The 27,879-nt window shown below is 42.2% G+C and overlaps 1 protein-coding gene across 1 annotated transcript in view; it reads right to left on the reverse strand.

The window, feature by feature from the left end:
* dgkg (diacylglycerol kinase, gamma) overlaps positions 1 to 26,544 on the reverse strand; it is a gene marked incomplete at its 5' end in the record, with an annotated part of 127,305 nt that extends 100,761 nt beyond the window's left edge. The window contains 6 exons of the mRNA XM_080753174.1: positions 3,805 to 4,068; positions 4,736 to 4,798; positions 8,400 to 8,553; positions 10,410 to 10,430; positions 15,851 to 15,927; positions 26,475 to 26,544. Coding sequence (XP_080609300.1) covers positions 3,805 to 4,068; positions 4,736 to 4,798; positions 8,400 to 8,553; positions 10,410 to 10,430; positions 15,851 to 15,927; positions 26,475 to 26,544 — 649 coding nt within the window. The remainder of the gene's footprint in view (positions 1 to 3,804; positions 4,069 to 4,735; positions 4,799 to 8,399; positions 8,554 to 10,409; positions 10,431 to 15,850; positions 15,928 to 26,474) is intronic.
* Positions 26,545 to 27,879: the final 1,335 nt, after the last annotated feature.

The following is a 27,879-nucleotide window of genomic DNA, read 5'->3' on the forward strand; positions in this document are numbered from 1 at the left end:
GGGGTGTTCTGGGAGTCAAACATGCATTTCGCGAAACCGGAAGTAGGAAGTAAGGAGAGTAGGGTGAGTTTTTTTTTCTCCAAAAACGTCCAACTTGGGAAACTCTGGCTTGGCACAGCTATACACAAACTCGGGAAACTCGGGGTTGGCACCATATGTGCTAAAGATATTTTTGGGGCTTTTTCTGCATTTATTGATAGTAAGTAGACAAAGAAATGGTGAGAGAGTGACACGCAGCAAAGGTCACGCTGTCAGGTTGGCATTGCAGCCCAGTTAGGTTGCGCTCTGTGGAACGGTCGGAAGCCCCAAATTTAATGGTGACCTGTTAATGTGTTGTGTCTAAATAGTAAGGAAATATCTGTGCCATCACTCTGTCGGCCGGTACAGACTAACTTGGAGCTGGTCCTAGCACAAGGCGCATTTATCAATGGAGTGTAAAAAACAGTGTATGTTTTCCCCCAAATATTGGTGTACGGCAACGCACACCAATGAACGTATCCTAAACAGCCAATCCTCGCGTGCATTTGATCTCAGCGTTGAGAAATGTGCAGGCTGAAACCTAGCGTCACACACACACACGCACGCACGCACGCACCCACACACACACAGCAGCATTTTGGTAGCCTACACTGTGGAAACAGCAGTCTTTGACAGTGGAAATGTGGGATTAACCATAATGGTACAATCTTTGTCAAGGAGGCTAGCACTGCGGCTTACTGTACATGAATGACACAAATCACCGTCATGAATACGTTTGGATATTAATTTAAACCATCACGGACGTGCGCAGAGCTGCAGACAGTGCACGCTCATTTAGTTACAACAATCATAATTCCCCATGGCCATGAAAAATAAATCCACAGCCTGAAGATGGTGTGCTGGGAGCAGTCTCAACAAATTGTTTCCATGTGTTAGAATTTAATTGCTTGTCATTGTCACTTATAAAATAAAATTGTCTCCATGATGTATGTTTTTATAAAATGTAATATTTTCACAGGGATTATTTATTAGTGTGTTGGCTACATTTTGGAGTTAATACATATGTTCAGATGCCTGTCAGATGCCCAGACAATGCTGCTTTGCTGTCCACGATGGAACAAAGTGGTGTAGACAAATCCTACACCACCTCAGAAGTTGACGTGAGATCTGATCCCATACGCCAACGTCAAAGTCACGCTGCAATGATAAATGCCGACAATTGCGCAAATCTCGGTGCACGCCAAAAATGTGGTCTGCACCACGTTGATAAATGAGGGCCAAAGTCTGTATGTTAGATAGTAGTGCAGCCCTGATGGCGCGAGAATACACATGGGCACTAAATAGGCACAAGATCAATTATCTAAACAACATGGGGCGTGGGTGCCGGGTTTAAAAATGGCCAGGTTTCCCAAAGTGATTTTAGCTGTTCGTAGCTCACGCATGGTCGTAGAGACCAAGCCCCGACCGTCATGTTCCCGGGTTTACATGGGTTTGGGCAGAGCGACTTATTTAGCCCCCTACGACTACACCAACATTCAGATTTCACAAAAAAGTGGTTTAAAGTCTCAAACCTGTCTAAATATGGTGCGGCATTCTATAATTACCCGTATCCTCTGTGTTCTTTAATAAGAAGCCTTTTTATCTGACCATGCGTGAGCCACGAACGGCCAAAATCGCTTTGGGAAACCCGGCCAACGACCCTCTGTGCTCATTACGCTGTCCCAGTGAAAGTCAACATGCCGGGAAACGACAAACGACAAGATTTGGGGAGCGAATGGAGGGAAAGACTTTTGATAACCTTTGAAGGCCCAGCAGTAACATAAAGACTCAGCATGCAGCACACAGCAAGGGCATGATATCACGCGCTGATCAAAACAATGTGATGTCGTCATCACAGGATGTCATGTGAGTCTAAATGGATTAAAGCACCACGAGGGGATGAGTCATGTTCCAAACGGTAGAGCATTTTAAAAGTACAGTAATAGTAACACAGTGCTTCAGGAGAAGCCAGTTCAATAGATATAAATCAACGTGCCTTTATTTGATATGAAAGTTTGATGTGCATTTTATTTTTCATATGTTTGATTTATTTGCCTGGTTAACCTCTGCTAAGGAAATCAAATCAATATATCAATGTATCTGGCATTTGAATTTTCCCTGCTTGATCAATAAAGGTATCTATCTATCTATCTATCTATCTATCTATCTATCTATCTATCTATCTATCTATCTATCTATCTATCCATCCATCTATAAGCTTAGAATCAGTCAAATTCGATTGACTTAGTCTTACTTAAAATGGAAGCTTTAATCAGCTCTGATGTCACTGGCCAGCATTTCCTATTTAACCACAAAGCATTTAAAGCAGCCATCCAGACATTTTTGGTGAATAAAACCATTTGAATGGTCATATAATATAACTAGTAGGCTATATCTGCAGTGGCCTTCCATAGAGAAATATAGACCCTTGCCTGAAGCTCAAACCACTATATCAAGCAGGCGTTCCATCTTACTGTAGCTCACTGGAAGAAATGTAATGTTCCGCACAGGAGAGCTGGGTTTGACATATGGACCGCAGCTTTAAGATAGTGTATCATAAACCCATGCGCACCAACCTTATTATGGGAACTATATAGGTTACTTAGAATTCTTATTATGGGAACTATATAGGTTACTTAGAATTCCTATTATGTCCTCTACCTGTACCTGCACACAGTTTTCCAGGAAGTTGTCAAAAGATCAAGGATCAAGAAGAGTGTATTTATCTTTATTTAAGGATGCTTATTTTATCTTTGCTCTTTTGCCTTTTGCACTCTCTTTCTTTTCCCTAAATCGTTCTACTTAATTACTATTACTAGTAAGACGCATCAGGGCAACAAGCGAGCGAGGTCGTGCCACAGTGATGTGGATATCAGGGATGTGGACATCAGGGATGTGGACATCAGGGTTCCATATATGAGCATAACATGTATGTGTTCCCCTGGCATCACAGGGATCTCCATATCTCCATATATGGGCATAAAAGGGATTTGTTCCCCCTGGCACCACAGGGATCTCTCTAACAGGGCATCATTAATATTGATGACATCAGGGAACTCCATATATGGGCATGAAAGGGATTCTGTTAGTGTGACATCACAGCAAAGCCAGGGCGTGATGTCAGAGCGGCAAACCCATTCTGGTAGAGTGGTTCCCCTGACATCACAGTGACATCAGAGCATGATGTCAGAGCGGCAAACCCATAGACTGTAAAAATGTGTACACGTCTCATAGTAAACTGCGACCTTCGGTCGCAATTACTATTCTTTTTTTGATTTTTGATTTGTTGTTTGCTGTTATTATATTGTTTACTGTTATTATAGCCTATATACCGCTGTGTTGTCTGAAGGAAGCTTAACAAAAATAAGTTTTACTCTTATGTACCTGTACAAAAGATGTAACAATAAAGTACAACCTTGAACCTTGAACCAATTGTCACTCTCTCCAGCCACAAGCAGCCAATTTGTGTGGTACAGTATGTTCTGCAAGACTGTGCTAACAGCAATACAATATACAAGATAATAAAGATAATTATACTGGACAGTAATAATAATTAAAAAATAAATATATATATATATATATATAATATATATATATATATATATATATATATATATATATATATATACACACACACACACACACAATTCTGTATAAGGTATCAAGAACTAGCCTAGTAAACTGACTCCATTCGAATGAAGGCATGAGGAGGAGTCTGATTTACAAGGCTAATTAAGAACCAGTTGTTCTGACCCCAATCTGCAGGCCACTAGTAGCTAGCCTCACCTGGCGAGAGATGGGGAGAGACCGGGGACCTGGCAGGGCCAGAGTTGGGGGTCAGGGCGTTGCTGCTGCCCTCTGAGGCCTTAAGTTGGGTGCAGGGGGACCTGTGGGGTGCACCAGGCGTGTGGCCCCCTGTCCCTGAACGCTGTGACGATGAGCGGGATGAACAGGGCGAGGTGGTGGCCCCTGAGCCTGGCGTGGTCGTAACACCGGAGTGCTCCGGTGTGAACCGGCCCATCGCTGAGAGGATGCTTTTCCCATTCATCCCTGTTGGGGTCATGGAGACAACATGAGAGGGAAGGAATGCAGAGTTAAATGAATGGCGGGAATTGTACAGGTGACACAGCAAAGTCTAGTGTTAATTTAAGTTCTCTGGATTTTACTGTGAGGTACAGTAGGGGGTGATGTTGGATGTGCAGTAGGCTCAAATGTTTAACCACTTCAACCCTGGCCTATATAAATCAACAACCGGAGTCCCCCAGGGCTCAGTACTTGGCCCCCTCCGTTACTCCCTCTAACAAATCTCTTCCATGAAAATAGATTTGTTACCAGCTCTCAACCCAACACGTTATGAGCTTGTAGATCTGCAATTCTCGCTGAACGTACACCTATTTTCAACGTATATTCACCTATTATGACATGCCCAAAATAGGGATGCTAGGGTTCACGTGGTTAATAAGCAACAGCACAGAGTAAGACTTCACCACGCACAGACCAAATACCAAATTAACTAAAGGCACGGAAGAAACAAAGATGACCCACAAATATATAATAATAACCTCATTAGAACAACACCAATCACAGAACAGCAATACCACAAAACTTTGTGCAACTACGACCGCAAGAGCACACTGACAACAAAAGCAGGAGCTGTTACGCTCACTGTCCCCCTGAGATGACATGGCCCTGATGACATCATTTCCCTCTGCGGTACCTGTAATGGGGGCACAGGCCACCTCGGTCTGTATAGAGATGCCTGCATCAATGGACCGGTCCTCTGGGGGGTCCGTCAAAGTAACGTTTGAGGGATAATGGAGAGAGCGGAGAGTGGCACAGTCAGGGAGAGTTGGTGGTGAGGGAAGGTTTAGCCAGTTATATACACACAAAACCAGGGGCGTCACAAGGGGGGGGGGGGGGGGGGGGGGGGGGAAGTGGGACTGAGTTACAAGGGCCCAAAGTGAAGGGGCCTTAATTATTTTATACTTTAGCTATTGAAAGATAGCAGATATACAAGTTCACAGCGCGGCACGCTGTGAGCTTCTAGATTCTAGAAAAGTCGTGAAAAAGTGTGCAAATCTTTGAATATATGTGTTTTTAAAGCGAACTTTTGTAATTCTTGTTTCTGGGGGTCCCTGGAACGAAATATTTTGAGATGGGGGTCTGTGGCCAAAAACATATAATTTTGGGGGTCCTTCACATGAAAAAGTTTGAGCACCACTGACATAGAAACATAGGTTTTTCAAAGACTTTTCCAAAGACCTTTTCACGATTTTTCAAAAATAGCAGATCTACAAGCTCGCAGCGCGGCACTCAGTGCCGCGCTGTGCGCTTGTATATCTGCTATTTTTCAATAGTCAAAGCACAAAATAACGTTTTACCAGCCTAAATGGGTTAAACCCCCTCCCCCTATGAAGAACATTCATGGGGGGCCCGCAGTGAATTCTTGTGCCCAGGGCCCAGAATTTGGTGCGACAACCCTGCACAAAACACAAAGTGACAACAAGGGAACGGACCTCTGCAGCAGTCTGTACAGCACTCTAGTAGTGGCTCTAAATTACGGAATGCTCTCAAGGTTAGCAAACAAGCCTTTGAGAGTTGGATGAATTGTCCCTTTAAGACAGTCAAATAAAATGACGCAATATTCTGGATCCCCTGAACGTATTTTTTTATGAGCAGGAAAACTAATGCTCTAACCTCCAAACCATCTCCCACAGGCACAATAGAGTAGTCTGGTCAACGGCACAGGGCATTAAAGAGACAGATATTGTGTTGGGGCTGAGAGGGGAAAGAATCACATAAATCCACATGCCCTTGCTGCCCACAATGGACTACAGTGATGTAGGAGACCAGTTACAGGCTAGTGAGGCTACAATGAATTCTGGTGGAATAAGATACAAAGGCTGTGCCGCTGCTTTGGATGTTTACTTTGGACTGTATTCGGCTCTACACAGACTAGTATATACAGATCAGGTGTAAATAGTGAGTGTTGGGGTCTAATTGTAACAGTTAAAGTGAGGTAAATATAGGACATTGTGCTAAAAGAATTCAGCCAGTAACCACCAGGTGGCAGTGTAGGCTATGTCACCCAGAGTGTGCGATTCCACAGGGTGGACAGGGTAGAAGGTACGGGAGACTTCCTTGAGACACTCCACTCTTTTGGGGCAAGATGGTAGCTCCCCGGATGGCGACTCTGTGTTGTGAGATTTCTCCTTCTCTGCCCTCAGATTCCTGTCTTTAACAGTGGTCCTCAACGTGGGGCCAGGGGCTCCCAGAGGTTTCCAGGGGGTCCCCAGCAACATCATGCACATCTCTTGTAAACTCTACATGTAACCCTTTAATGCTGCCAGTTTATAATTTCAATAGCGAGTAGCCATTGGCACCTCCAACCACTGCAGATGTGCTAGTTAAATTGTATTAACATACAGTACATTAACATTACATTTTGATAAGTTACTGATTGCAGCTTTAAATCAAAAGCCCCTTTTCGACTGCAGCTTTAGCACCACACCACACCGCACCACATAAAGATATCTACATTTTCCATTACACAAAAGTACCCCTATCGGTAAGAAATAGGGGTGTAACGATACATTTTAATAGCGATTCGATACATATCACGATACATGGTTGACGATACGATTCATGGACGATATTGGTTCATTCATGGCGATGCGATACGATTCGATTTAATTATTTAAAATCGATATAGTAACTATTTAGCAAAGAAATTAAATCTGTGTGAAAGGTGTGGATAGTGCAGGTTTTTAAGGGAAACATGTATTATTATGGATATAAATAAGTAAACACAGTGATTATCTGCCAAATACATGGACATTGTATATTGACAAACCTGCACCTTGACATGAACCCAGAGATTACACACATGTATCAATAGACCAGTGTAGCTATATGGAAAGGAAAAGTAATTAATCCCCTCCTTTTAATTATTTCTTCTTAAATATGCTAAATACAATGCACAAGTAGGTAATATCGATACAATCGATTCTTTGCACTGCCGATTCGATACGATACAAAATAAAACGATACGATTCGATTTTAGCTGTTTTCATTTCGATCTACTTCAATTTTTTAAGTTAAAAACAATATTTCGATACAGTTACTATATCGTTACACCCCTAGTAAGAAACAAATTGACCCTTTTAACTGTGATTATAATACAATATAAATATGTATAACAACTATCCTAATTATAATTAGTCCCCCCAGGAATCCGCGATTCCGCGAAAACGGAATTTTTCACGGAACTCGCGACCACCCGCGGATTTCTCGGCCATTCGCGGACTTTTCTGACGGCCGCGGAATAACAGTCGCGAGTGGCAGCAGAGCGGCGGGAGTAGTTATTACTACTATTATAAAACGATTTGTACATGGTTTGATCAGTGGCCACCTCATACAGAGCCTGGGGGAATAGCTTAGCTTCCCTCCTGCTAGTTGCACTGACGCTGTATTGGTCCGGTCCCACATTCGTTCCTGACAGAAACTGTGTCCTGAGCTATAGTTCCTCTATGCCGCTATGGTCCTGGCAATAACAATGCTAATGCAGAAGAGAATAAATAAATATTACACCCATACTAGGTAGTAGGTAGGCTATCCTCTACAATGTGGTTACTATGGGCATGGTTTGGATGACAATATAATCTTTGCAACAGAAAGTAATTATTAAAAACAATAGCAATTCAAAATAATAGATTTAATATTAGATTTGTATTCTCAAAAATGATTATTCGATTATTCTAACCACTAATTACAATTAATTGTAGCTATTTCATGAAGGGTTTTACTTGATTATTAGAACTATATAATTTTTAGCTTGATAACTGGTCATTTTAGGTTGTTTTTTAATGTCCACGGAATCAAGAAATGTTCTCCGCAGAATTCCGCAGAATCAGGATTGTTCTCCGCGGAATAAAGATTTTTTTCTCGCGGATTCCTGGGGGGACTATATAATAGATATATAATGGATTATAACTGTGATTATAATACACTATAAAGTATTCATGTATTACTATGATAACTATAATACACTATAGACTATAATAGATTATAATAGTGTTTATAACACAATGGAATCTATTATCATGTATTACAACTATATCCTGGTGGTCTAAATGAAAATCAGCACGTGATAAGTCATTATTGCCCTGTTTGGCCTAGCTTAGACCTACTCTGGAGTGGATACTTTTTAGTACCACGTTTAGTACCACTTTCACGCCACTCTACCCAGGTCCTTGTAGTGAAAAACCTGTGGTCGGTGTGGAGTGGTGTGGTTTTGGTCCATGTCATGGAAAAGGGGCTTTAGTTTAGTGTAAGAGAGTGGACATGAACACATTGTGGGCGCAGCATGTCAACGTGCCTACCCAGCATGCCTGCTCCTGCACGGGACACATCAGGAGAGCAGCCTCCTCCTGTCTTGCTCTTGAAGGAGGTGAAGAGGTGCTGACACAGCTCCTCTGGGATGTCGTTCTCCAGGTAGGTGGCCATGAAGAGGTGGAAGCCCTCATAGTCGATGGGCTGCGAAGGACAGGTGAAGGTGGTCAACGGGTTGTCAAGAAAACGCCAGCATGCTACCACAGTACGCTCACAGGTCAAGCTTTGATACGACAATGTATCATGGATAATACATTTGTTGGAAGACTGAGGACTACATACACGATGAGGATTGTCAGATTCAAGCTAAAATGGCCCTGGCTGATACTTGTGCAGTGTTAGCCTCTGTCAAATGTAAATTCCAAATGATATGGGTATGGCATAGACCGGTGGTTCTCAAAACCTTTTGGCTTCAATATTCCCTTAACGCGACTACAACATTTTGGAAAATAGAAAATAAACTAGGATATGATGCTATGAAATATAACCCACCTTTTGAAGAATATAGAACACTACAAATAAGATTTCTTTTAAACTGTGGCCATAACATCTCATTAAGTCCCAATTTGATGTCCCATATGTTCAAATAATGTGCAAGTAAGTATTGCTTCCATTTTTATAACAGTTGTGCTAGACACCTTTTTGATTTAATTTGGTTTAACACTTCAGCAGATCAGCAGGTTAACACCAAGTTTGACAATGTTTTATCATTAAAAATAACGGTAAAACAATTTATTTTCCACATGCTCCTCTTATAGTACCTCTGCGTATCCCTAGGGGTACACAATACGCGTACACCCATTTGAGAAACACTGGCATAGACAACAGATGGTTTAAGGTCATTAAACCGAAAGCATACTTTCAATTTAAAGACAACATTATCTTGTGGGAAGTGTTTAAATGTCAGCAAAAAGTTCAAAAGCATACAGCCAGCCTGTCCAATCAAGGGCAAAATGGAGACAAAGACCTGAAGAAAAAAACAACAACAATAACTTGATGCCAGGGGCCTGATGGAACGAAGGCATAAGAAGAATTATATTGTCGCTGTCGGGCAGAAACATTGTATCTCCAAGTTTCAAATCTGTACGTTTCGTTTCCGTAAAGTAAAGCCCTGTTTCATCATACAAGACTGTCGCACAAAACCGGTTAAATTCGCTGATTTACAAGCACATAATGCCTGGCGGTGCGAGGTGTTGTGTGCTTGTAGATTTTAATGACGAATACCAAACGGACAGTTTTGGACAAAGTTAACACCCGATTACAACGATATAGTAGATGAACAAACATGTCAAATCAACATTCCAGGGTTATGGAACTACTAGAGCTGTCACAATTATTACATAATCGTCTAATCGTGATTATTTGACATTATATTATTTTGTCATAATCGTCATAATCGTGAATGTTGAAAAATTTCAGAAATAGTGGAAATAGCAGATCTACAAGCTCACAACGCGTCGCATCGCGACGTGTTGTGAGCTTGTAGATCAGCCATTTCCACTATCAATGTTATTTTTTAAGTAGTAAGTCGTCAGATATGTCAGTAATGTATTTGTGTGTTTAGGTTATGTATCATATCTGCCATATGCAACTTCAAAGCCTAAAAGCCAAACAGAAATGTAATTATCAACGACAAAAACACAATTAAATCGTTAATCGCCAATTATTTGAATGACAATTAATCGTCATGTAAAATGTCATATCGTGACAGCCCTAGGAACTACATAACCTGTTAAACACAGCCCAGATATTTGCCCCTGCTCACAGACGCACGGGGAACATAACAGCAGTGGACGTGACCCAATGGGACCTCATGGACACTTGCCCTCTGTCATGGTGAGAAATCATCTGGTATCTGGCGGGACGGGGCTCATGTTAAATGTCATGTCATGTCATGTCATGTCATGTCATGTCATGTCATGTCGTATGGACAGAATGTGCATGCAGTCTGCCGACACAGACACCACACAGCATGCAGAGCCCACTGGGCTGTGGCTTACTTGGGTGAGAACATCTTGCTTCTGTTTAACAGTCGGAATAACAGGAGGGGAGGAGGAAGGAGGCGAGGGAAGGAGAGAGGAAGGCAGGAGAGAGGAATGGAGAAGATAGGAGGAGGAGAAAGGGGGCGTCGTTAGCTACTTTATGCTGACGGAGAAGGGTGTCAGTGGTTAGGGTTCTCGCTCTGACGAGGTCCTCTGCTGGATCATTTTCATTGGTGTGGAGACGCACTCACCCCGGATACACTTAAAACACTTGAACCCTTGTGTCCTTATTCTGTAGGGAACATAGCGAAGATAACCTATAATAATAAGAACTTCAAAACAGGTGGGGCCTAGTATAAAGCCCTGGGGGCTGGGGGACTCCTCTCAATAGGCTTTAAGTGGTTTTTAACATGTCCTCACAAGGAACATCCCTTTTTGCTCCATACCAGAATATAATCACATCTATTTCACTTTTCCATATCAGGTCTTAAAATATATTGGTTCCTCTAATATTGCTTTAAAAAGACACCTGTAAAGTAGTGCAGTGTGTGTGTGTGTGTGTGTGTGTGTGTGTGTGTGTGTGTGTGTGTGTGTGTGTGGGGGGGGGGGGGGGGGGGTATAGCTCTTGGAAACTATATCCATCACAGAAGAACACACACGGTGGGGATGATCCTCTGTGCCTTTTGCACTCTTGTCCATATTAGGCATTGGCAAACAAACCACAAGGCTCTAATTTGCTGTGCATCATGTAGCATGGCAGATTGAGAGAAATATGCTAACAGAAATACACACGCACGCGCGCACGCACGCACACACCGCACGCACGCACGCACGCACGCACACACCGCACGCACGCGCACACACACACACACACACACACACACACACACACACACACACACACACACACACACACACACACACACACACACACACACACACACACACACACACACACACACACACACACACACACACACACAATCTCTCTGCCCATTTTCTTTCTATAACCCTTTCCATCTACTGTACTCTGTTCCCCATTTGGAAAACATGCGCACAGGCACATTAACCCATTAAACTCTTAAAGCTCTGTTATACTTTGTTGCATAACATTGCTGAAAAGGTGTGAAAATGTTTGAAGAATTTCACCAAACGACATGCCTAAAATAGGGACACCAGGTGGTTAACGCACACTCAAATTCCTAAATGCAAACACGCCAAAGTAAAGCATGTTTTGAGTTCTTGATACCTTGATACCTTTCCTTGACCAAGGTGCACCCAGACAGATTTCACAGGCATTTATGAAATTGGTCCAGAGTGTATATTTGTAATGACAGAATCCTCAGTAATGGCCATGCTTGTCCGTGAGCCAGCACACTGGACCACAGTTACAGGCTGCCAGGACACAAATATCTCCTGCAAGGGCAACGATGACACATTTCCATGGTTAATTTAATCTTTATTTCTTTTTTTGGCACAGAGTTCCGTCAAGATTTGATTGATATCCTTTGGCCTTAAAACAGGGGTCAGCAACCTTTTTGAAATGAAGTGCCATGTTTTTATTTTCTAGATAGTCAGTGTGCCATGTCAACATACATTTTAATGACACGCCATCACAAATTCAGACACATTTTGAGTGTCAGGAAATTGTTATAATGATCATTAGACTCAAGCAATAACCCACCTATCTCCCTCCCCCAAGTTCAGGGTTTTAGTGAATGTAGAATTATGTGCAGGATGTAATTTGTGCAAATTATGTGACTTAATTTAATTGACCACGTTTAAAACAACATGTGATTTTAAAATAAAAACCCTCTCTCTCACACTTCTGACAGTGTGCCAGTGATCACCCTCCCCTGTGCCATTGTTGGCACCCGTGCCTAAGGTTGCCTACCCCTGCCTTAAAAGGTAGGGATATGAGAGAAAAGACTGAACCATTCTCTACAGGAAAGTCTAACAGATGTCTAGAATTAGAAAAGCATGCCACAGCAAGCCTGTGTTGACCTGGATAATGTATGTGTACATGCAGTTTAACGACTGATTTATGCTTTGGTGGCAAAATGTCATGTGACATCTCACTCGATACGATTGCAAATATTATTTTAAGCTGAAAGTACGGTATATAAATAAATATATTTTGGTCGACCAACACCTCGCACAACACTTTGTTGTCAAGCATAAATTAGGCTTAAAGGACAACTTTGTTTTTTTACAACAAGGGTTCATATTTTAGAGTCATTAGAGAAAAGAAAAGATGAGTGTCAAAATATTTTCATTTACTTCTTTCTATCGTTTTAGTGATTTTAACAATTTTGATTTGCACGCATGCCCCCAGATTGGGGGCATGCATGCAAGTGGCTAAATATGTCTTTTTAGACACAATAAGCCCATTCCCAAGATGCACCGCAATCTTTCATGGGCAGATGTGACTTATGCCCCCCATAAGTCTGCTGGTGTAAATAGTAACAAAGAAATTGCCGGCTTATTGTGTCTAAAAAGAGATATTTAGCCACTTGCATGCCCCACCCATTGAAATCAACATACTAAAATCGCTAAAACAATAGAAAGCAGTAAATTAAAACATTTTTTATACTCATCTTTTCTTTTCTCTAATTATAATCTAAAATATGAACCCTTGTTGTAAAAAAAACAAAGTTGTCCTTTAAGCCTAATTTATGCTTGACAACAAAGTGTTGTGCGAGGTGTTGCTCGACCAAAACACTCAAATTCCTAAATGCAAACACGCCAAAGTAAAGCATGTTTTGAGTTCTTGATACCTTGATACCTTTCCTTGACCAAGGTGCACCCAGACAGATTTCACAGGCATTTATGAAATTGGTCCAGAGTGTATATTTGTAATGACAGAATCCTCAGTAATGGCCATGCTTGTCCGTGAGCCAGCACACTGGACCACAGTTACAGGCTGCCAGGACACAAATATCTCCTGCAAGGGCAACGATGACACATTTCCATGGTTAATTTAATCTTTATTTATTTTTTTGGCACAGAGTTCCGTCATGTGCCAAAAAGTTTAGTATGTTGATTTCACCGACAACACAATGGCAGCTTGAGCACTAGATAATATGTCTCCTGAGTACCGAGTAACATTTTATGGGATGGCTTATTTACGTTAGAACACGGGAGACAACAAAGACTCTTTTTTATTATAATTTTTTTTTTTTCGTGATCAATTGGGCTCCCAAATGAGCTTGACTGAATGATCCAAACATAAACCTGTCAGGTCTGAAGGAGATCTAGCTATCAGCTGTCACCTGGGGAACTCCTACGGTTGAAATATTTAGCCTCTTTCTGTCTCCTTCCCTGTCACTCGTCAATCACTGGAAGAAATACACTGTTGACTGCTCCTCCGATGTTAGGGAGAGAATCCGCCAATGATGACACGCGTCATGATTCAATCCTGTGTCTATCATCGACGTTCTGCCTGTTTCTGTCATTTTAAATAGATGTTTATTGAAATGGGAGAAAATAGTGAAATGTCTTGTCTATGGCAAATGTCAGCAACACATCATTCCTACCACCTGCCACAGAGCTAGGAGAAGGAGAGCAACACATCATTCCTACCACCTGCCACAGAGCTAGGAGAAGGAGAGCAGCGTAACATCATTCCTACCACCTGCCACAGAGCTAGGAGAAGGAGAGCAACACATCATTCCTACCACCTGCCACAGAGCTAGGAGAAGGAGAGCAGCGTAATCATTCCTACCACCTGCCACAGAGCTAGGAGAAGGAGAGCAGCAACACATCATTCCTACCACCTGCCACAGAGCTAGGAGAAGGAGAGCATCATTCCTACCACCTGCCACAGAGCTAGGAGAAGGAGAGCAGCGTAATCAGGGGTGGCACACCAAATTCTGGGCCCTGGGTACTTTAACGATTGAAAAATAGTAGATATCCAAGCTCACAGCGCGGCAATCTGCTATTTTAGAAAAATCATGAAAATGTGTCTTTTTTTTTCTTTTCTTTTTTTTTATTATGTTTCTATGTCAGTGGTGCTCAAACTCTTTTATGTGAAGAACCCCCAAAATGATATGTATTTGGCCACGGACACCATCTCAAAATATTTAGTTCCAGGGACCCCCCAGAATCAAAATTTGAGCTACAAATGTTCACTTAAAAAATACATAATTTGTATTCAAAGATTTGCACGTACATATTCACGACTTTTCAAAAATAGCAGATCTACAAGCTTGCAGCGCGGCACTCGGGGCCTGTCATTGTTGACAGGGGGCAATGCCAAACTTACCTGGGTTCTAGATTCCCATAGAGCTGGAACCATGGACTGATGATTCATTAAAAGTATGATGCATATGCGCTCACACACACACACACACACATGCACATGCACACGCACACACACACACGCGCGCACACACACACACACACACACACACACACACACACACACACACACACACACACACACACACACACACACACACACACACACACACACACACACACACACACACACACACACACACAGCTGTCACTAGGGTGCCCGGTCAGAGTCCAGTCTGAGACGGACCACATGACCACCCCACCCACCCACCCACCCCTGAGTCTGACTGGTTCCTATGGCGCCAAACCTCCAGGCAGACTGTTAGTCATGTCCACCCAGAGACAGAGGAGGAGACGCTTACAGCAGGGCGGAGGTGATAATAAAGAAGGCAGAGTGGGAAGACAGGAACTGAAAGAAGATCACATAGATCAGTTTGGTTGGGATGGGGAAAGAAGAGAGATAAACACGAGGTTTAGGAAAGCAAGAAGAAGAGGGGGAAAAAAAACCCGGCAGAATAGAGAAGGGGATGGAGTTCACGGTAATAAAGAAGGAGTATAAAATAGAGAGAGGGGAGACAGAAAATGATGGTTGAGGTTGTTGGGAAGCATAAGGGGCTTGCAGGGCCATCAACAAGACAGCAAGCAAGTCAGCACCACCTGTTTTAGTACTGTAACTACAATGACCTTTGCTGTTGTCTGTGGTTAGGGTTGGGTGGGGGGAGCAAGACAACAACACAGACATTATATTGAATAAGATATAAAAAAGGATAGCACACACAGCTACATCTGTAGTGTTCATTTGACTTTGAGGGCTGTATTTTGAGTACCAGCTCTTATGCCTCAACTCAAAGGTCTGTCCCATACTGTCTCCGACCACCGAACTTTTCGTCAGAGAGTTCAGACTTTCCGACGTGCAGCTTTCCGAACTCTAATTTGGGGTAATGCTTTTCAGAGGATGCGAGTGACATCTTTTTGTAGTTGAACTGGACCTTTCCGACGAAAGGTTTGGTGGTCGGAGACAGTATGGACAGGCCTTTAAGTTAAGGCATAAGAGCTGGTACTTAAGACAATCAAAATAGAGCCCTGAGAGTTTAAAATGGGTAAAGTCAAATTGGCACCGATGTCTTTAGTAGGATAAAGCAGTAGTGCAGTGTGGTTACCTGTTCTGGGTTGTATTTGGAAAGAATGCCCTCCCCGTGAAACTCCTCCAGTACATCCTTGAGCTTCTTTGTGGAGTCTGAGGAGGGAAAACAGAGAAGAGTCAAATACCCTCCTTCTTCTTTTTATGTTACGATATAAAAGAAAAGCTTCTTAGAAGTAGTGTACACTGGGATTCTTAACCACCTAAACTAGAGTCCCTTTATTGGGATTGGGATCCTGCAGGATCCACAAATCTTACAGGAGAGGGTATTCTTTAAATAGCTGCAGACGGGAATATCGGCGCTCGAATAAAAAAAACTGCAGTCCTGCAAAGTCTCACAATAAACTGGATGTAGCGCACCTGAAGCATGCCACAGTGTGGGTACAGTACCGTTGCCGCATGGAATAGCACAGCATGGAATCAGCAAACGATGTTGAATAGAAAATCAAAGCAGGGGATTATAAAGCATTTTTATATTATGGCAAAAATGCAGAGGAGGACAACATCATTTGGAAACATTGTTACTGACAGGTAGGCAATACGCATCCATTTAATCTTAACCTACTGTCTGTCAAGCAGTAAACCAAGCCCAGCCCAGCATGACGCTGTCCATGGTGCTGCAATCTCTCCTTCTGTGCTTCTGTTTATGTTTTTGGGAATATTGTGGGATTTTGCAGGACTGATGTAAATCTCAGTTTTTACAGTCAAAGCTGAATACCTTTCAGTTTGCCATTGCCTTTCACTTTCGAGTTTTTTTTTTCTTCTGAACTGCAATGTTGTTCTATTAACTTATTGTATTTCCTCTTAACACGTAAAGCACTCTGACTTGCCTCTGAATTTTATACAAATAAATTACTTCCACAAAATCCACAACCCAGGTTGTCCCACATTATGAGAACTTAAATGTTCTGATAGTTCAGCCCAAAATGTGTTTTTTTTCTCGATCGAATTCTCATCCCATGGAGACTTGAATTCAAAGATATTTTTCAGTTTTTGTCGAATTCCTAAGCCAATAATTTGAGGAGACTCTTTGTCTCCATAGGGAACAAAGCAGGCTCTTTGTGTCTCTATAGGGAACAAAGCAGGCTCTTTGTGTCTCCATAGGGAACAAAGCAGGCTCTTTGTGTCTCCATAGGGAACAAAGCAGGCTCTTTGTGTCTCCATAGGGAACAAAGCAGGCTCTTTGTGTCTCCATAGGGAACAAAGCAGGCTCTTTGTGCCTCTATAGGGAACAAAGCAGGCTCTTTGTGTCTCCATAGGGAACAAAGCAGGCTCTTTGTGTCTCCATAGGGAACCACTGCTGGACATCAAATTATGGGTTTAGGAATGTGACAAAAACAAAAACAAAAATATCCATAGAATTCAAGTCTCCATGGGGTGAGTAATCAATAGAAAATAAGTTATTTATTGGGTGAACTATCCCTTTAAGACCCACCTGTAAACCTGTCTGACTATTGACATTTGTTTTATATAATAAGATATAATCTGTATTCTGTATCTGTACAAATATGCAAATTAATTTATTGGTGAGAGACTTTACATATTCATTGTTGATAAAAATTTCCGCTGTACACTTGTGTTCAATGGCAAAATAAAATTCATTCATCCATCCATTCCATTCATACTATATTTAGTGCCAGAATCTAAGCTTGAATCTCCTTTTAAAATATCTTTGTGTTTTTTACTTTTCCTATTGTTTTAGCCTTGTTGCTGGTGCTGCTATGACACCTGAATTTCACTCCGGTGACCAATAAAGGTTCAGATCTTATCTGATCTTATTTCCTCAAACAGTCAGTAGCTGTCATTCTTCAGACAAAATTATACTTGAAGATGCACTTTTAAACTAACTTCATAACATGCAATTGTGTCCAATCAATATGGTAGAGTATGTTAATAGAGGACAACTTATACAATTGGGGCAGTTGTATTTTGTCTCCCTTCTCTTCTATTGAGACATTTAGATTGTGTCAAAGGTCATATCTCACCTAGACAAGAATTTTGACCTTATGGTCAAGATTCAATTTATCCCCTGAACAAGCAGGCAGGCTCTATTAGCTCAAAACTTCAGCACTTCAGCGCAGGGAACCGGGTCCAAATCCAGGGTAGAAGAGGAAAGTTAAATAGTGCAGCTTTAAGAACATAAAAAGATGCAGAAAAAGATGCAGACTGGGGGCGCCCGCTGGCCTGGTGGTCAAGGCGCATACCACATACCAGGCTATGATGCCTGCTGGCGTCGTCGGTTCGATTCCCGATCCGGACCACCTTTGCCACATGTCATTCCCCATCTCTCTCCCCATTTCCTGTCAGTCTACTATCCTATCAAATAAAGGCATAAAAAAGCCCAAAAACAAATCTTAAAAAAAAAAAAGATGCAGACTGCATTGATCTATCGGTAAAACATTGAGAATGAACCCCTCTCCCTTACGGAGAAGGAGAGGGAGTGTTGTATCGATGGAGCAGAGCCTCTGACTCACCATCAGCAGGAATTGTTTGTGGAAGGACAATGCGTGTTCTACCGCTTTAGATGCTAATCTCCCTGTCACACATACACAAAAACACACACGTCATATGCTCTCTATCCTGAACACTATAACCCCACTGACCCATCATAATATCATATGTCATACATGTATTTGCATATTCTATGTATAAATGCAAAGAGCATTATGGACATCTGAGCATGAACGCGCGCACGCACACACACACACACACACACACACACACACACACACACAGGTCACAGTGTTGTAAAAAGTACTCACATTTTATACTTAAGTAAAAGTATCAATACAGCACTATAGAAATACTCCATTAGGGTGCCCTCAGACCAAATTACCTATGAGAGTGGAATCTGCGTTCCGCCAATGCATTTCAGTGAGAAGGGAGCGTTTTTTGCAGAAATCCTCTGCTGGCATGAAACCGCTTCACTCTCATTGAAATGCATTGGCGGAACGCGGATTCCACTCTCAGAGGTACTTTGGTGTGAGGGCACCCTTACAAGTAAAAGTCCAGAATTCAAAATGTACTTGAGTAAAAGTATGAAAGTATTGGCATCAAAATGTACTTAAAGTGCCAAAAGTAAAAGTACAAAATGTTTGAAAATAGCAGATCTACAAGCTCACAATCCGTCGCATCGCAACACATTGTGAGCTTGTAGATCGGCTATTTTCAAATAGCCAAGGGATAAAATAAGGCTAAAGTGGTTAATATATGTTTTTTTTAGGGCTGGGATGCGATTAAAACTTTTAATCTAATTAATTACAGGCTCTGTGATTAATTAATCGCAATTAATCGCATTTTAATCGCACATCGATATTTGACCTGAAAAGCATTTTGTTTCAAGTAAAACACATTTTGTTGTACGAGTGAATCAACGAGTGAGTTTTTTAAATCTAAATTTCGCATCCACTGGGCCAAGCAAAGCACTCTGATCAGCTACTTCTCCCTTTGCGTTTGTTGTCTCTTCTTGGTTGGTGCATCGCTATGATCGATATGCCCGAAACTGAAGGTTCTGTGGTGCAAAAACTAAGTGCGATTAAAATGTGTTAATTTTTTTAATCACGTTAATTTTCTGTAATTAATTAATCGCAATTAATCAGTTAAAGTCCCAGCCTTAGTTTTTTTATATTATAATGTACAACTGCAAAGTAGCTAGTAGCTAAGGTTTTTAAAAAATGTAGAGAAGTAAAAGTACAATATTTGGATTCAAGATGTAGTGGAGTAGAAGTAAAAGTATTAGAAATTGGAAATACTCAAGTAAAGTACAGATACCTCAAGATTGTACTTAAGTACAGTACTTAAGTAAAAGTACTTAGTTACTTTACAACACTAGGTGCGCACATGCTCCACCTTAAAAGAGCCAGTTTCAGCAATCATATTAGTTGTCATAATCATCTCTAGGCGGGGCAGCCTGTTAGATAACCTCATTTTATTTAGTGCTCAGCAGCTTTTAAGCCTTTTAAATCTTTCATGTTGTTGTTTTTTTTGCCCTCCATTACATATTCAGAATGACTCAGGACCTCCGATGATAGGAACAACAGGGAGGGTGGGTCCCCACGTGTACAGTCTGTACACCCCATGGGGGGGGGGGGGGTTGGTTGGAGTCAGCCGTAGCAAGCGCAGAGGCACGTAATCACCAAACAAGGTCAAGTCATCGGCAGTTGTTAGTTTGCGATGGATTATTCATCTTTTACAGGAAGAGCAAAGCCAAAGAGGTAGGAATGGCTGGTCTATTAGGCTGGCAGTCTACAGTCTACAGTCTACACAGGCTGTTAAAAGCCATGATGTGATGGAGCAGAGAGGGTCTTAAGTAGTTGTAGGGCTTTATGATGGACCTTTAACCCCTACAGCATACTAACACCCATTATGGATCAGACACACAGATCGCAGATTCACACAGGCATACAAACACGCATGCACGCACACTCGCACAGTGACCTACATTGTTTCATTGTTTCGATAGTGATGAACTGTGTACAATGCCTGCCCAGTATTCTTTTAATATAATACAATTATAAAAAAAATGTATATTAATAATGAATAATAATAATAATGAAGTACCAGCCTGACTGTAATGTTGCTGCACGTTCTCACAAATAGTAGTTCTGTAGTGTTGACTTGGGGAGGAAAAATGACTGCAAGATGTGATGCTTTGGAAGTGGCCGTGGCCAAATAATTGACACCCTATCATTGGATATCACTACAAGTAACTTCCCAAACGGTGCATGGGTGGAACAGCGAGTCATGAAGCTCACTGTGTTTTTTATTTTGTATTTATTTTTGACCGGTGGTCACACCGTCTCCTTAGCGTGACCGTGTGTGTATGCGTCTATGCGTGTCTGTAGCTTGGCCTGCAATACAGCTGGGTGACCAGAGAGGTGATGTTGAGCAGCCTTGAAATGTACATGCATGCATGCATGCACCCATGCGCGCACGCACGCACACACACACACACACACACACACACACACACACACACACACACACACACACACACACACACACACACACACACACACACACACACACACACACACACACAGCACCACGTTCCCAACATCACAGTAGCTCATAGCAAGACAAATCAGCAGCAGCAACATGGATGTCTAGTAGGGGTGTAACAATATAGTAACTGTATCGAAATATCGTTTTTAACTTAAAAAATCGAAGTATATCGAAATGAAAAGGGCTAAAATCGAATCGTATCGTTTTATTTTGTATCGTATCGAATCGGCAGTGCAAAGAATCAATTGTATCGATACTACCTATTTGTGCATTGTATTTAAAAATGAAAAGGAGGGGTTTAATTACTTTTCCTTTCCATATTGCTACACTGGTCTATCGATAAATGTGTGTAATCTCTGGGTTCATGTCTTTTGTCAAGGTGCAGGTTTGTCAAAGTCCATGTATTTGGCAGATAATCACTGTGTTTACTTATTTATATCCATAATAATACTAGTTTCCCTTAAAAACCTGCACTATCCACACCTTTCACACAGATTTAATTTCTTTGCTAAATAGTTACTATATCGATTTTAAATAATTAAATCGAATCGTATCGTATCGCCATGAATGAACCAATATCGTCCATGTATCGTATCGTCAACCATGTATCGTGATATGTATCGAATCGCTATTAAAATGTATCGTTACACCCCTAATGTCTAGCACATACACACATGCACCTATGTGCACATGGGGCATGCACACACACTTTCACACAGGTGCAAACAGAGCTTAGAATACTTCAGCAACAACAACAATTTACTTTATATTCAAGGAGGAGACTAACTTGCACTTTGTTATACAACCGTGTCGCTAGCTGAAAATGATAACGTTTGACAAGCGACACAGTCATACGACAAAGCATAAAGCAGTCCTTCATTTCTAGACCACGTGGTATTCTACACCACGCCTTAGCCTGCAAAATTACTGAGATGAGGTAAAGGTTTATGCTAACATCACACTAATCTTCATTCAGATAAATATCTCAACTTTAATTCACCAACTGTATTATTACCATCAAAGCACTTACAAGACAGTGAGGAATTGAAGTAACAATCTAATCTAGCCTAAATATTTTCGAAGAAGTGGCAAAGAAACCACATTTACGGCAACGGAGAAAGCAGGGGAGAAGGGGAGAAGCTGAACATTATGTTTTGTTACCATCAATACATTACACTGAAGGGAAAGGGAAGAAGAAGAAGAAGAAGAAGAAGAAGAAGAAGAAGAAGAAGAAGAAGAAGAAGAAGAAGAAGAAGAAGAAGAAGAAGAAGAAGAAGAAGAAGAAGAGAACATGGCCTGCTGTCCGCAATTATGCTCTCACCTCAACAGGGAGTGGGAGTATGATGTAAAATGGCTGTCGTGTCTATGCCACCAGTCTACAGGCCCCATCATATTACACACAAACTGACGTGTACCTATTTATATTTGTTTATCTCTGTTTCTATGTACTTTTGCCTCCCCTTTCCTCAGGTTAAGTTTATTTTTCACATTGGACCGAAATATGCTCAGTGAATAAAATTTGACAAAATAGTTGTATAATTTAACAACGATTTTGTAAAAGTATTCCACTATAAATTTAAACTAGCTTAACTTCTCCGAAGGCAATAGCTCATTGTCTGATTTAGGGCTGACCCCTCATAGTTGACTGGTCGACTAATTAGACATTGAGATCTTGACATTGAGATTCTCTACACATTGCTGTAGTTAAAAAGTGTTCCACTACCCCGTAGTCCTACTTACAATTCCAAGATCACGATGAGCCCATAAAGTATTGAGGGCCTCGATGTGACAAAACAAGCCACAGAATGTAATCATAGAAAAGTATCATCTGAAAAGAAACCCTTTCTTCTTTTTGCCGACTGAGGTAAGAACTGAATGTACCATCTTGTACAAACAAACACACAATAATACACAGACCCACCAAGCTCAATAGGTCATGGGTGGCTTTCAGTCGACTAAGGAAATCCCTAGTCTGCTGTCAATCAACATGTCTTGCTGTGGGTTAACAATATTTGGTTTAAGAAAAATACAAATAATATGTTTTCTCTTCTTTCTTTCTTTCTCTCATTTTCCCTCTTTTCACCCTCATATATTCATGTGCCTTTGCAGAGAGAGAGAGAGAGAGAGAGAGAGAGAGAGAGAGAGAGAGAGAGAGAGAGAGAGAGAGCGGCATGAGAGAGAGAGAGAGAGAGAGAGAGAGAGAGGGAGAGAGATAGTGTGTGCCTGTGTGCGGAGAGATAGTGTGTGCATGTGTGCGTACGTACACCCATCCATTCCCACCTGTGCTTGGCTGAATAGCTTGTGTAAGAGTGAAATCCTGTATTCACAGTCCACAATGAGAGTGAACACACTATAAGCCTGAAGACAGATGCTGTTTTGCCTAACAAATATTGATCGCCGGGGAGCCAAATGACAGAGTAAGAGGCTCATCCATCAAGTTACAAAGTGTAAGACTGAAAAGGTCTATATCAAAATTACAATTTGCATTTACAACCAATCGCTTCTGAAGGAAAGATATACTGCGGTATACGGCACTAATAAGTCTCATGACAAATAGGAGTGTTCTGTTTGTTTTCCTTGTGCTAATATATGTTTCCTATTTGAACATATAATGTAAGAGTTTGCTTACTCCCTTGAGCTTCAACTGCTCTGTTACGTACTAGATCATGTGAAGGTCATCAAGTGGACCACATGCTCTGTGAGTTGCGAGGACCCGGATTTGTGTCTCGAGTCTATTCACTATATAAACTAGTAAGACGCCTCAGGGCGACATGCAACCTCGCCCTAAAGGGCAAGGTCTCGTCAATTCACCCTTTGTTAGCCTCCTGGTTGGTCCCTGACTGACCAACCAGCAGGCTCTATCTGCCTTGTCCCGCCTTGGTTCCGCCTTTTTTATGTTGAATTAGCTAAAACATAATTTTTGGAGAAATAAAAACATTTAAAAACATGCTGATTCACTATGCTGCAACTGAATTAACATGGCAGTGGATGGAATGTCCTACTGAATGTCCCTCCAAGTCAAAGCAACCAATGGGTGTGGAGAGGGGCAGGACAATGGGCGGGACTTGACAAAGGGTGAATTCTTGGCCATATAGCCAGTGATGTATACCGGACCAGTTACCGTACCATATGGAGATCCATGTACTGTATATAGTACATCCCTTTTATGCCCATACATGGAGATCCCTGTCTGAATCAGCCGCACAGATATGGGCTGTCTTCCTCCATATATGGGCATTCCCATATGAAGTCCTGTTAGATATGGGCTTAATATTGATGACATCAGGGATCTCCATATACGGCCAAAAAAGGGATTCTGTTAACGTTGTTCCCATGACATCACAACATACAATATATTTGATGCCCATACATGGAGATCCCTATATCTGAACTAGCCACACAGATATGGGCCATGTCTTGGCCATCTGGCCAGTGATATATATCGATGACATCAGTGATCTTCATATATGGGCATATGAACTTTTACATAGGTGATGTCACGTGTGATAACACCAGTGATGTCACAGTGATGTGTCAAGGGAACCAACCCATAGACTGTAAAAATATGTACACACACATGGCTTCACGTCTACACGCGGACAAGCTGTGACATTTCTCATGGTAAACTGCGACCTTCACAATAAAAAAATTAAAATCACACCTATTGTCAAGTGATCAGTGCCTTTTATGTGTTCATTTCACTAAGTGTCCAGCGAAGCTTGGTCAATGAGCTAAGTGTGGGACGTCAAACTTACATCATCCAATGGGAACTACAGTATATCATGTCAGTATGCACATACATTATATGAACAAAAGAACACCGACACAACGTCATGCATGTCACATAGTAAGTCAAACAATAGGCTCTATGCATATACGCCATTTTGTTCTACTTCCGGGTGTCTTTCGACTTCCTTCACAGGTGTTACTGATGATACTAATGAAGGGTCTGTTTGATTTATTGTACAGTGGTTCTTTAATTTCAAGGACCCCCATAACTCTGTACAAATGGAATCAACAAATGGAATCAAATGCTTCCATTTGTACACTGTCAGAGTTACACACCTGTATGGGGACATTTGGAACCCACTCAAGGACACTTTGAGAACCACTGGTGTAGCAGAGTGTTTCCAGTGAGCCAACATGCACAATATCAGCACCCTGACTCTGTTTGACCAGAATGGAACAGACCCTTCATTAGTATCATCGGTAACACCTGTGAAGGAAGTCGAAAGACACCCGGAAGTAGAACAAAATGGTGTATATGCATAGAGCCTATTGATACTTCAACTACAATGATCTTGTATTATTTGACCAGTGCTAACCGGTCCTACATCTGACTTTGTCTGTATGTATGTATGTATGTATGTATGTACGACGTACAGTATCTACGTATGTCCTACACTTGGTTCATTAGCCAAGCTTCGCAGGACGCTTAATGAAATTAACTCATAACTGGGTATGATTTTTATTATTTTTGGCTAACCGTGGCCATGGTAACGGCCAATGACAGGACAGTTTAGCTCGACCATGGTAACCCATGGTAACGTGCTCGTCCAAGCTATGGGGGGAAAGAGACACACAGCGACACGCTGTCTCTGCTAGAACGGGAGGGGCTGCCACTGTCTCTGAAAAGCCCTCATAGACTATAATATGTAAGCCTGAGTTACACTTCCCCCTACAGCGCAGCAGGTCTCACCTCGAGACACGTCGCAGGTCGCGACGTGTTGATTTTTGCTGTCGGAGTTGCACCAGTCTCACTTAAGTGACAGATATCTCGTCCGAATGCAATCTTCCGTCGCCCGACTTTTAAAAGCCAAGTTTGCCACTAAATGCCACAGACTGCCAGTTTGCTAGGAGCTGGAAAGAGTTTCTTGTAGTCTCTTTGGTGGAGGAAAAGGAAGTCTCCAGCATTTTGCGTGAATTCATGTGTTGTAAACACACCAACCCTACGGACAATACGAACCAATATGAGGTGTAAACGCGATACATGTTTTGGTAACGACACCAAAACGACGGGACCATATCCGTATAAAAATACCATCAGAGCTCTGCAGCTGAATCTGTTGGCAGCGCCCATGTAGAGTTAGGAATGTTAGGAATGTAAACAAAGACACATGGACCGGAAGTGGAGGGCTGAGGACAGGCCAACATCCAGTCTTCAATATTCTATTGGCTGGTGCCCCAGAGGCAAATTCAAAGGGGGAAAAAAAACTGCAGAGGGCGCTGTGTTTTGTTTTTTTTCTTCTTTTTTTTCTAATGGGTTCCCATATTGGGGTTAAAGGAGTAGTTCACCCCCAAAATGACTTTTTTTCTATTGATTAGTCACGCCATGGAGACTAGAGTTCAATAATATTTTTAGTTTTTTGTCGCATTCCTAAGACAAAAATGTGATAACAATAAATTTACCCCCATTCGTTCCGGATGGGGACCCGTTTCGAAATGGGTCCCCATCCGCAATCAATGGGGGTAAATTTACTTGAATCAAATGTTTGTCTTAGGAATGTGACAAAAACCAAAAAATATTATTGAACTCTAGTCTCCATGGTGTGACTAATCAATAGGAAAAAAAAGTCATTTTGGGGGTGAACTACTCCTTTAATGTGGTTAGGTAAAGTTTTAGGATCATCATTACTTACACTCGCTGTATTTCTGCAGCTGGGAGAACTCTGCTGGGCTCAAACACACCCAACTCCCGTCCCCCATCATGCCTGTAGCCAGGGGCCGGCCTCCGCTCACAGGAGTCTGCTGGTGTGAATGTGCTGCTGGCGGGGCGGCTGGTTACAATTGGATCAGGTGGCTTAATGAAACGGGGACGAGGAGGTGGGCCGTCATCTCTGCCTCACCACCAGCATACAGGAGGTATGACGTTGAATGAGCACACGCCACAGGACAGCCGATGGAGGTGACCAAATGACCGAATATTCAGAAAAAGGAAAAAAACAAAATGTGTATGGTTGCCAGTCAAGTAACAGATGACGCTGAGTTATCAAGTAACGTGACCAACTTTCATTGCCTGAATAAGCCCCTGAGTGATGACGAGGTTTGGAATGGACAGGGCTTTTGAACCGTGTCCGTGGCTTCTTCTTTGCGGGGAATGTCAGCCAAAATGGGAGAATGACACGAGGGTTGACTCAGCCGACTGGAGGAACGGGAGAAAGGAGTGCGGGAGGGGCTCTTCTAAGACCAACGTGTGTAATGTGGCCGGCCCCCGCGAGGATCAATTCCCCGCCCAGCCAGAGGTGGTAAGGATAATGTCAGTCAGCTGTATGTCCAGAAGGCAATTCGTCTGTCACTGTGCCAGGCTGCTCCTCTCGCCCTCAGAAGGTTGCACGAGGTCTCTCAGCAGGTCTGCGGCAACAATTATCTATTCTGACCTAGATAGAAACAGACGAGGACAGAGAGAGAGAGAGAGAGAGAGAGAGAGAGAGAGAGAGAGAGAGAGAGAGAGAGACAGAAAGAGGGGGGGGGGGGGTAAGACATGAGACAGAAATGAATGGGTGAATGAAAGTAGGTGGGGGAAAAACAGCACAAGAAAAATTAGCCTATACATTCACTGGTCTGGTGGTGAGTGATACATGTGTCCTGCAAATACATTCATGTACTGTATTTTATGCTGTCGATCTTCACAAGTGGATCAATATCACCTCAAAATCCTCCCGAAGATTGAGAGGGAGCTGAGATGATTAGAACGAAAGGAAAGAGGGATGATGAATGGAGAGAGAGAGAGATGGAGAAAGAGAGAGGGGGGGGGGGGGGTAGTCTGGGATGGCAGCCAAGCTTAAACCCAAAATCAGTTAAGCGAGCCTGTCTACAAACAAGGGAGGCAGGAAAGTGATATGAGGTACAGGAAAATGGATTGAGGCAGAGAGGAATCTATGGCAGGTCGAGGAGGATGAAGGCCGATCCAACATCTGAGAGGCATAAATGCAGGCAGCAGGGAGGGCAGGATGAGTTGCACTACATCAGGGGTCTTCAACGTTTTCAGGCCAAGGACCCCTTAGCTGAGAGATTAATGAAGCAGGGACCCCCAGACTCCATATA

This window comes from Nannobrachium achirus, assembly GCF_963921795.1.
Source record: "Nannobrachium achirus genome assembly, chromosome: 22".
Classification (NCBI taxonomy): domain Eukaryota; kingdom Metazoa; phylum Chordata; class Actinopteri; order Myctophiformes; family Myctophidae; genus Nannobrachium; species Nannobrachium achirus.